The following is a 12,420-nucleotide window of genomic DNA, read 5'->3' as shown; positions in this document are numbered from 1 at the left end:
GGGGGAGAGAGTTTACGAGCGAGAGCTCGTAATAGCAAAAGGAGCGTGAGTGCTCGAGGGAGGAAAAAGAGCGTACGCGCTCAAGGGGGCGGAGCGAGGGAGCGGGAAGCGAGCATGCTCGCGGAGTGTATGGGTGCGTGCTCGAGGAAGCGGAGATGGGGCAGAGGAAAGGGGTTCGTGACACCGAGCCTAAACTAAGAAAAGTCCTGACCATGTGCTGTGTATACAGATTCAGTGAACATAACCTCGCCATACAGACAGACCTGGCTACCAAAAGAAGACTGGCTGTGACAGAACTAAACACAAAATGAAGTGCAAAGAGAACTGCACTTTGGTCTACCTATCATTATGAGGACTTTCCATAGACATAATGACTTTTATACTGTACAAACTATAGATTCTATCCTCTAAACCTAACACAACCCCTAAACCTAACCCTCACAGAAAACTTTATGCATTTTTACATTTTCAGTAAAACATTGTTTAATATGTTTTCTAAGCTATTTAAATAATGGGGACACTAGAAATGTCCTCATAAACCACATTACTAGTATAATACCCTTGTAATTACCAGTTTATAACCTAAAAAATTGTCCTTGTAAACCACATAAACATGCACACACACATCACAGATAAAAGCAATTAAATGCATTGCTCAAATGCTCTCATACACCCCGTTGACCCAAACACACTTCATCATGCGTGAGTCTAATAAACAAATGTCATCATTTGAGTTTTTCAACATTGTGTTCATTGGAGGGGAAGAGGCTACTTTGTCACTATCGTAAAACACAATTTCACACATTAAACAAGAGAACAAATGTAACAACCAATTATCAAGTAACATCTGGATTAACTGTGTCTTTCTATAATTATATTTAGTTGCCAAAAAGGTCTCTTATATCCCATGCAAAGCTACATCAAATACGTGAAAGAATTTCATGATGGAGGGATATGACACAAAATCGAAGCAAACACTTATGATGTTCAACTACAAAGACAGAAGCTTAATTCTTTTTTTTTTAAATTATTATTATTATAGTAGACTGTATTGAATAGATAATCAAATTTTATTTTTGTAATCTTAGTTATTTATTTCTGATACATTTGATTTACTGCAATGTATATGAATGTTCGGCTATAAATATGTTCAAATGTATATGTCGACCTTTATTTTGAACATTGTTTTACATCAAAACAACCTTTCATTACTTTTTCAGTCGTTTTTTAATAACTTTTCCATTAAAAATGTTTCAGTTTGATTTATTTCATCAGTACATTGTACAGTACATATTGCTATCAAACAATATTTAGGAAACTTTGTGATACTGGGTTTGAACTTTTTCTTTTGTCAGCCCAGATTTTATTTTACTACACCACAGCACCCTCAGCATATCACACAATGGGCCCTATTCTAAGATAATTTTACCTTAAGCGTAGCATTATGCGATACGTAATATGTGCAAAGTCAGTGGGCATGACAATGTTTTTATATTTTCGTGCAAGCAAGAGCTAAGTCTAGTCGCAAGTGGGCTGGCGAAATAGCGTGTGCAAAGTGCTAATGGGCTGAATCAATTGCAGTTTAATTATTTGGTTCTTCTCCGGTTATTGCTTCCTTTTCTATATTCCATTTCATGTCAAGCAATGTGAATAAAAATACAGTGTCAGGATCCTGTCACTTTGGTCATGTTTATTGTGTGGCGACACGATCCTGCCATCCATGTTTTGTGTTTGTATTTTCATGTTGTCTGGGTCCTGACTCTTCAGTCTAGTTCAGTTCCGGTTCCAGAGTCAGGATCCGGACACTCATGCTCCAAGTCTCGTCTTCAGGTTCAGTTTGGTTCTCTTCTGTCAGTTTTGTGTCTTGTGTGAGCGCACATGGCTATGTTTGTTTTTCTTCACCATGTGTATTCGTGTCTGTTTGGTGTTGTTTGTAAGCACATGGCTTGGTGTTTGTTTTGCCACGTGCTTTCCCGACTCCGCTGTTCCCTCATCACTTTCCCTCGTTTAGTCCTTATGTTCATTTGTTTCACCTGTTCCTCATGTGCTTTCCTCTCTGTATATTGTGCCCGCTTCCCTCATGTCTCTGACAGATTGTTTTGTGCATTTGTCTGCAAGTTGCCGGGTTTAATCCTGTTCTTCGATTGGCCTTGAATTGGTTTAGTTTTAGTTTGTTGGTTTCTGTCAATTTTGTCATGAGCAAGCAGTTGGCGTCATGACCTAATGATCTAAGTAAACCCTGCAACCTTTGATGTAAGTGAACTGCCAACCTCGTGATCGTGAGATCTGCATATTAATCCGTCCGGTTGGAGTAATAAAAAAATAAATGCATTAATATCATATTTAGAATGATAATCAGAAACTGATTAGGACCTTAGTCTAAATTAGAGGTCTGATATGACTGGAGTAAAATTGTATTATTAATGGAGTCAGATTTATTCTAAACTAAACCGAATAGACGTTAAAGCAAGCCATCAGACTTTTTAGCTGCTGCAATCTATCTGTGACCTATGACCCTTTGTCTGACCTGTTGCTGTGCACGGGCACGTTCCAGGTCTAGTTCTCCATCAGGTCCGATTCCGTCTGCCAGGATCTGTTCTGTCTCACTCAGCCGCTGTGAAAGATCATTCATGTCACAGTGGAACTGCCTCCACTCCTCAACAGCTTGATCAAAACACCTGCAAACACACAGACACACACATACATCAGAACAGAAACATGATCAACATTACCTAATCTTATTACTTCAATTAAGCAGAACAAATTGTTAATTTCCTTTCATCTCATCCTCAGAAACAACATGTTCACCATGTTTGCACAAGAGATGTGCTGATACTACTCGCTGGTAATTCTATCAGACATGCAGCACCCTCAAGCACTCGTATCAGCATCACATTTTAATATCCTTGAGTACAGGCACAAATGTCTGACTATGCTGAAATTCAATTCAACCAAAGATCACTGCTTTCTGATTCAATTATATATTATAACTTTGGTTTGGCCAGCCCTGTCCAATGGATCGCTATGTGAATCAGAGAGCAGCTTATGGCCCGTTCACAAAAGATGTGTTCTTACGCCCTACAACAGCTGGACACAGTGAAGTGGAATGGAACAGGTTTGTATAGGTTTTGTCCTAAAAAAAAAAATAGCACAGCAGAATGCAAGAACCAGCATAAACCATGTACAGTAAGATATTAATGTCGGTATTGCCAGCAGGAAACTCTGACACTGAACAGCAGATGTTCCAAACTTCTTCATGTCAGTGAGTCCCCTGCAATACTGGGCAAAAACTGGGTCACATTTATCTCTGTGGCATATGTGACATGTAACACTTAGATAAATCTGTACATTATTCCAAAAATATATATATATTTTTTTTACCGTTTTTGGCATGTTTAAAATTGCAATTAAAATTTACAGTAATGATTATGGGTTTTACTTTGCTCATTGATTATTTTTTTTTATATTCTCATAGTCTCAGTTTATAGTTAATTGTTCGTTTAAAAAATACAGTTCCAACAATACAAATAGTATTTTACTTCTATATATATTTACTGGGGCAAACAATGTATTATTGTTTGTTAATAAGCAGCCTGATAATGTTTTTTCATGCTTACTAAACAAGTTGGCCATAACATAACAATCTCAACTTTCCAGAGTAATGAATAATTACAAAATGTTTCATTAGGCATATACAGTTCTCACTTCAAATTTGAATAGAATGAAATATATCGGAGAGGCAGTACGGCTAATATGGGGATAATTGGTATCGTTGGAATCCTCATGACCCACAGAATTCACATACACAAACCTCAGGATTTTAGGACATGGGGTTCAAATGTTACAGGCAAAAATATACGATCATGGTCCTTATGAAGCATTGCAAGTATTGTTTCAATAGGACAAATTGTTGCAGAGATACAGCCTCAAATCTGTTCACGTCAACCTTGTTAACTTTGCATAGCTGTAACTTTGATACAAAAGCAAAACATTTTTTACTGTGATTTCTGTGTGGCTCCGTCTGGAGAATGATTCAAGACATTGTTTGGACAAATCAGAAAAAGACTGAAGGACCTGAGACTTTCATAATCCAAGATGACGGCCACAGTAAGTAGGAGAGTAATCAGACAAAAAAATAACGATGTCTCTAGGACAAATGGTTCAAAAAAGACAAGTGAATTTTTGACATGGTGGTGGCGCTATACAGTTTGTCCTCAAGACCCCAAATTTGCTATGGCGACTACTCATGCCAACCCCTATCAGTGTTCCAAATTTGATCATTTTCCTATGTACGGTTCATAGGGCTGCCATTCCCTCCCAGCCAGAATAATAATAATAAGAAGAAAACTAATGGATACAATAGGGGCTTGGCTCCTAATAATAAAAGAAAATATAAATGAATAACAAACTATGTGTATATACTTTATGTATTAACAATTCAGGAACAAGGATTTACAAATACTTAATTAACTATAAACGAAAGCTTTGCAAATACTTTATACTGTTTAGTTATTCTAAAGTGTTACCATGTAAAAAAGTAATACAAATATATTCCTCTCTGGAGTCTGTTTATTTTTTTTATTTGATAAAAATGTAATTTTTAACATCAGCATAAATTTCATTAAAACGAATAATGAAATGATGTATAAATACTGTACAGCTGAATTCTGAATTAGGATACATGGATATATAATTGTGTCAATGTTCCATAAACACAGTTTAATTTCTTAAAGGGATAGTTCACTTAAGAGATTCAATTAAACTTTTGGATGAACTAACCCAATAATGCAAAATGGAAATGATATCTAACATGATACTTCAAAAAAAAAAATGATATTTAGACATTACAGTTTTATCTTCTGTTAATGCTGATCTTCTGTAGAGCTGCTTTGAAACGATGTGTGTTGTGAAAGATGCTATACAAATAAAAATGACTTGACATATTTCTAGACTCACTGCCATGGCCATTATAGATATTATGGGGACGCCTCTCCCAATTTTCAGATAAGTAGCCAACCGATATGAGCTTTTAATATTTGATTCTTGAATTATTAAAAATGGTCACTCCCCCAATCCTCAAATTGTGGATACAGCCTTGCCTGCGCATATTATCATATGCATACGAATGGACAAAATTACATTTGGAAATCACTCTTCCATAAGAGGAAAATGGATATACAAGCTGGAATACTCACATTACCAAACCCACTGCAACCGAAGCATATACTGCATATCACATTGAATAAAATAATAATAATAAAAGGGACATTTATTTTAAAGAATGATAGCTTAAGCACACTCCAGTTCTCAAAAGTCTTGTGGACAAATGTTTAGTATGTGTTATATGGTCTTATTTCAATGACATTATTTTCTCAAAAATACAAACATGAACACACGTTGCTCACGTATTATTTTAGCCCAGTTTGTGCTGAATACAGTGTTATCAGACTTTAGCCATTAATGTGTTTTTAAGCAACTGAAAAAGCACAAATGTCAAGACATGTCAAAACTTCACCAGGGCCCAAAACACTCTCAGACCCCAGAGGAATGAAACAATTTCACAAAAAATGCATTTGTTAGGGTTTAAATGATACATAAAATAGACTGTTCAAAATGAAATGTTGACACTTTCTGGTTGTAATGTGATGAACTACACTTGAAAAATTCAAAAATAAGTAACTTATTCACGTCATTATTTAGCCATTTTTGGAATTGTGGGAAAACACAGACTCTTGAGTAAATGTCTCACCCTTTCCTCTGACTGTAAATGCGGTTGACTCTGTCCCACTCGGAGTTCAGTTGTGCCAGGGCATCAGATATCTGAGCCATTTCTTCTCTGGAAGCTTCCAAAATCACGTCAGGTTGACGCTCATTGATCACTTCAACCTGCTCACCCAACCGCTCCAAACTCTCCTTTATACTCTAGGACCAGAGATACAGAAAATGCAATAAAAAACTTGCACTGCCCACTCTAGGGCTGTGAATCGATTAAACTTAACACAACTTCATAAAATACAAATTAACAGAATTAAAATTACATGATATGTGATTGAATAATCAATTAATCTTAATTCCTAGTATTTCAATATTTGCCAAAATAGGGCCCACAATTAAAGATAATTCAGTAACACTTCACAATAAGGTTCCATCAGTTAAAAACATTATTTAACATGAACTAACAATGAACAACACTTTTGCAGCATTTTTTAATCTTGGTTAATGTTAATTTCAACATACACTTTATTATTTAAAAAAAATGTATCAAACAAAGTATACATTAACATTATTTAGAGCACTATGAACTAACTGAACTAACAAACAACTGTATTAATATTAACAAAGATTAAGAAATCCTGTCCATTGTAATACATTTTGCAATTGATTTCATCAGTCTGTGGACTTGGGCTGGATGCGCTCTGGCGTTCCGTCTGTACACACACGTCAGACAGGTAATTTTGGGATGTCTCACTATGGTAGCGTCACAAGTGGCGTTTCACTGGTTTTCTGCATCTCTAGCCATAAATCCAACGTTTTCATGATGTCACGCTCTAAATCACTGAGATCAAATTCTTTCCCCATTCTGATGGATGATGTGAACATTAACTGAAGCTCCTGACCCGTATCTGCATGATTTTATGCACTGCTGACACACAATTGCCTGATTAAATAATCACATGGATGATTGTTGGTGTCAGACGGGCTGGTTTGTGTGTTTCTGTAACTGCGGTTCTCCTGGGATTTTCACACACAACAGTCTCTAGAATTTACTCAGAATGGTGCCAAAAACAAAAAACATCCAGTGAGCGGCAGTTATGTGGACTGAAATGTCATGTTGATGAGAGAGGTCAAGAGTGAATGGCCAGACTGGTTTGAACTGACAAAGTCTACAGTAACTCAGATAACCACACTGCACTGTTGTGGTGAGAATAATATTATCTCCGATTGCTGTTCTGAGATGCGGGTGGCGCTGTTTTGACAGCAAGAGGGGGACCTACACGATATTAGGCAGGTGGTTTTAATGTTGTGGCTGATCGGTGTATACATACACACACTTCTAAAAAAGCAATACCCCTGAATATTAACTCAATAATTTGAGATATGATGTCATTATTTGTAAATGGTAATCTTGGAAAATGCAATATTTTCTCAAAATAATTAGATAATATCTTAAAATAATTACTTACTGTATGTGATGGCTTTTTTATCATTATTTGATGTGACAGAAACAGGCTTTCATAAGTGACAACATTAGCATTAAAGTATTATAACGGTTTCCAAAACAGAATTGCTAATCCAGAAACTTGCCATTTTTTTAGTAGCAGTCTAGCATGACAAAACGTCACATTGTATTGCACATGCAGCCTTCAGGTCAATATGAAATGGCATTTGTAGCCTGTCATATTTCAACAATGGCGCGGACACATTTACCTTTGCAAAGTGAAATTCCTTAGACGAAGGTGGCGTGGTTGGATGTTAAGCGAGTGTGAAACCAGCAAAAAAATAAATGCCAAGCAACCTTTGTTTAATGTTGCACTTTATACTCTAGGAGTGAAAAAAAAAATACCAATAACCCTGCCGCTAAACCGATTCCCTGGTCCATTGAGAATATTCTGTGAAGCTCTGTACTAAGCACCGCCCACACAGAGGTCACCGCCAAACCAAGCAACTTCCTATTAGCCAACGTGTTGAATTCATTGTTGCCAATTTAGCGACTTTGTCGCTATTTTTAGCGACTTTTCAGACCCCTTTAGCGACATTTTTTAAAAAAAGCGACTAGCGACAAATCTAGCGACGTTTTGGACAAACCTTAGCAACTTTCCAAATTCCAAATATCGCCAGTACTGCAAGCGTGAGGTCTTACTTCCCCACTGCATCTGCTCTGTTCAGTGAGTGGCTGAGAGGAGCAGCACATTCCGTTGACTGCACGCCAGCGGACATAGACATGAATGAGCTGCGCATGTGCACGCTGTGTTAGCAGGAACCAATCAGTGATCACATAGCAGCTGCCTTCTCCTTTGTTTTAATTCAAAACATGTAATTTGAGACCGTTTTTTCTTGGCATGCGCTTATATTCACTACTAATCAGAGTTTTAGTTCATTCCGGTTCGGTTTCTGAACACTCCGACTTCAGATCATATATTTACAGACTCTATACATTTTACTTATCCAAACACAACAATAAACCTTCTTCAAACTCATAAACATGTAACGTTAGCTAAGTTCCGTTCCGTTGTCTAACAGAAAATATGTAATTGAGAACCGTTTTACTGGACATTCGGCTATATACTTATATAAAAACAGTATGAGCACGGTTTAGGGGAGACAACTGTTATTATAAACTGAAGTAGGCTACAGTACCGACAAATTAAGCAGAATGCAAATATGACGCGATGACGTCATCTGGCGACATTTAGCTACTTTTCGAGCAGGCTTTAGCTACTTTCCATTGAAAATAGTTGGCAACACTGGTTGAATTTGCCTCTCAAAGATCACATAACTTGAACTCCACACGAAGCGCATGTGGGGAATGTCTTCGCCACCAGAAGTTCATTGCGTGAAATTCACGATAATTTTCTCCATTGGGATTTAATTGGATCATGACAAGTGGGTGTGCCATACCAGAATGAGCAAGACCTAAATGTGAGTTTGCAGTGCACTATTGAGGACACACCTGACATTCACATAAGAGGAGGCTTTTTGACTGGGACATGAAGGCTCAAGATCAAGTTCAGTCTACAGAGTATCTCTCCATAGTAACATTTCCTTTTCCAATCTATTGTTTATTCACCCTCATGTCTTTTGAAACCAGAATGACTTTCTTCAGTGGAACACTAAAGGAGTTATTCATTTATTTAAAGTAGCTTCCCAACCCTGAAACTAGTCCACTGACATTTAAGTGTGTGGAATACTATCATGGAGTAAACAGCAGTGTCAAAATGTCTTCGTCTCTTTCTAACCTTGAGCATGTCCTCCTGACTAGAGAAATCTTCAAATAGTCCTCCGCTCAGCTCTGAGGAGTTCAGGAGTAGCTCTTTGTCGGCCATGACCAGAAGAACCTTATTAATCTCCAGCAGATAGTCGGACGGAGAGAGAGAAGCGCTCATCTCATTCGGAGGAGAGAGGGATGAATCTGCTCTATGTGGAGATGATGTTGAGTCGATGGCAACTTTAACAACTGGTTGAGTTCTGACAATGTGCAGCTCCTGCTGAGAGAGAGAGAAGCAACATTAGACGCTTTCACACTTATAAAAATGAATAGAAATAAAATGTTAGAAATATAACCACATTTAAATTCATTTCAGGTCATGTGTAAACAGGACTCAGTATAATGTCAGCAGTGATTCTCCTTAAATATAGCATCTTAAAGGAATATTTGGGGTTCAATACTAGTTAAGCTAAATCAAGAGCATTTTTGGCATTTAATCTTCATTACCACAAACATTAATTAATCGTCCCTTCATTTCTTTAAAAACAGGAAAATCGAGGTTCCAGTGAGGCATTTACAATGGAAGTGAATGTGTGTGTGTGTGTGTGTGTGTGTGTGTGTGTGTGTGTGTGTGTGTGTGTGTGTGTGTGTGTGTGTGTGTGTGTGTGTGTGTGTGTGTGTGTGTGTGTGTGTGTGTGTAGGGAAAAAAATGCCCCCATAATGAATTTCCTTTAAACATCTGACACATTTTAAAATATATATATATATTTTTTTAAACTAGAACAGTCACAGAGACCGGTGAAATATCTCACAACACTTATTTAATTAATATCTTTCAGAGAGTAGAAATTTGTTTTACATATTTTTCCATGAAAAATCACTTACAGCACATTTAACAGCCTTACTAAATTATTATTATGGTGGGTAGGGTGATGTGTGATTGGCCAATTTCTGATTGCCCAATGTCCAATTTCTGATCCCTAAAATAATGTGGTACATATCATGAAAACAACAATTTAATGGGAGAAGTATTACAGAGAGCAGACTTTGAAATGACCTTATAGCGTGTCTGGAGCAACAGAAGTCTCCTGTGGAGGTCTTCTCTTCTGTCCTCATCAGGAACAGATAGCAGCACTTCCTCTCCTCTCCTCAACACCTCCTCAACACAAGCTTTTTCCTCATCCATCTAAAACACACATACACAAAAATTCAGTGGCCACTAAAAGTATAAGGAAACATTTGCACACTTAAAGTCACACTCACCCTTTAAAATATATGAATTTCATTACATGTCTACATTCATTATGGACATATTCCAAAGTGTCCAAATAATTCCTGTCTTTATTTTTAGAACTGTATCTATTGTTTTGCCTTTTAAAACCCAATAAAACAAACTTCTATTTTGTGAAATGTCTTACTTGAAACTTGTAATTGTGCTATTCTCTTTAAAGAGAATTAAAAAATCCCACTTGATTTGATATTTTACTGTATAATTTAATGCAATCAGATATTTTAAGAGTGATTTAAAGCTAGGCTGTGTTATCAATAGAGGCTAGCAGTTAGCAAGCTAGCTTTGAAAGCAGAGAGCCCGCCCTCGATTCAGAGGTGTCTTCAAAGTCACACCTGTACACACACACACACACACACACACACACACACACACACACACACACACACACACACACAGTAGAGTCTAAGCACTAGGAGGAGAGACCAGTTGGTGGAATCGATCGCAACAGTTTCAGATTCACAGGTTAGACGTTACAATAATAAAGAACATTATTCTCACGCTTCAAGGAACCCCGAGCTGATGACGTGTGATTGTCTGCAAGGCGGTATGCAAATAAAGATTGACATACAGTAAGGACATCCTATTATTACATTCGGACCAAATGCAATGATAGGTCGATCATCCACAGAAGACATATATATATTCTTTTTTTTACATTTAGACCTTCAATTATTGATTGCTATCAGGATGTGAAGAGACTTTCAACCAGTATAACAAAAAACAATTCTGGAAAAGATTGCACACCCTAGCTTTAAGTGTCCAAATACATTTACATACATGTGAAGGTTTTGTATTTGTGTGGTTGCGTGTGTGTACCCTCTCATCGTCAGGTGTGTGTGCATGGTCCTGTTGCTCCAGTGCTTTGAGAGCAGCTTGTAGGTCTGATTCAAACAGTAGCAGAGAGGAGACATGAGGAGCAGACCTCTCATCTGACACCACTTGCTGTGGGCGTATCACCTCCTGATTGACCTCCAGACTGGCCGACACCTGTACACACAAACACAGCACTTGATCCCGAGTGTTTGTTCATAGACGCAGCTGAAAATTGGAAGTATACCCAAACAGCTCCATGTACGAGGCATGCGTTGAGGTATGCTGAGATATGAATGAAGATAATTTTGTACTCATGGTTTACCTGAGCAGAGCTGATGTGCTGCGCCACTTTGTGGAAATTGCAGCTGATGTCAGCCAGTTTTGGTTCCACCAGCTCTCTGCACGTGGGCCCTCTACTGGTCATTAAAATCACTGCCTGATCACGAGCGCTGTCCACACGCATACTCATAACCTCCAACTCACACAGCACAGCCTGAGAGAGAGAATGGATTCAAAGAAAACATTACATCTTTTGACTATATAATTGACTATATACTTTCTTCAAAAATGTCTCTAATTTCCGTTGTTCACAATTCATCAGTGCACGTTATTTTAAAGAAAAAAGAAAACTCAGTATCTGTCTCTCATCTCATCCATGTCTACTAGCCACCATCGATAAATCCATCTATCCATCCAACTAACTACTTAAAGCAGTTAAAGCATAAACTTGCAAGCGAATTGTGGAAGAACATTTTACATGAGTTGTGATTCAGCACTTCTCTTTTGGCAGACTAATCGCTTGGTTTGAGGATACCTGCTTTTCTCTGTGATCACTGAGATTTTCACTAGCAGAGGTGGAGACATGACATGCTATTTGTCATGTTGTAATTTTATTTGTTTAAATATTTATAATTGAGATACACTGGTGGCAAAAAGTTTTCAATAATGTTCAGATTTTGCTCTTATGGACAGAAATTGGTACTTTAAATCACCAAAGTGGCATTCAACTGAACACAATGTATAGACAGGACATTAATAACATGAAAATTACTATTACAATTTGAAATAAATATTCAGAACTTCTTAAACTTGAACATACTTCAAAGAGTTCTTATAAAACAAATCCTCCACATGCAGCAATGACAGCTTTGCAGTTTCTTGGCATTCTAGATGTCAGTTTGTCCAGATACTCAGGTGACATTTCACCCCACACTTCCTGTAGCACTTGCCATAGATGTGTCTGTCTTGTCGGGCTCTTCTCACGCACCTTACAGTCTAACTGATCCAACAAAAGCTCAATGGGGTTCAGATCCGTAACACTCTTTTCCAATTGTCTGTTGTCCAATATCTGTGTTTCTTTGCCCACTCTAACCTTTTATTTATGTTTTTC

General features: G+C 37.5%; 1 protein-coding gene across 1 annotated transcript in view; it reads right to left on the bottom strand.

Annotated features, from left to right (window-relative positions):
• Positions 1-12,420, bottom strand: part of LOC127628647 (utrophin-like) — a 353,825-nt gene that overhangs the window by 231,654 nt on the left and 109,751 nt on the right. The window contains exons 37-42 of the mRNA XM_052105413.1: positions 11,353-11,523; positions 11,034-11,204; positions 9,984-10,112; positions 8,958-9,203; positions 5,750-5,922; positions 2,528-2,678 (exon numbers count right to left, since the gene is read on the bottom strand). Coding sequence (XP_051961373.1) covers positions 2,528-2,678; positions 5,750-5,922; positions 8,958-9,203; positions 9,984-10,112; positions 11,034-11,204; positions 11,353-11,523 — 1,041 coding nt within the window. The remainder of the gene's footprint in view (positions 1-2,527; positions 2,679-5,749; positions 5,923-8,957; positions 9,204-9,983; positions 10,113-11,033; positions 11,205-11,352; positions 11,524-12,420) is intronic.

Source organism: Xyrauchen texanus, chromosome 35, assembly GCF_025860055.1.
Source record: "Xyrauchen texanus isolate HMW12.3.18 chromosome 35, RBS_HiC_50CHRs, whole genome shotgun sequence".
In the NCBI taxonomy this organism is placed as follows: domain Eukaryota; kingdom Metazoa; phylum Chordata; class Actinopteri; order Cypriniformes; family Catostomidae; genus Xyrauchen; species Xyrauchen texanus.
Note: the sequence above shows the minus strand (reverse complement) of the source record. Positions and strands in the feature narration are given on the sequence as shown.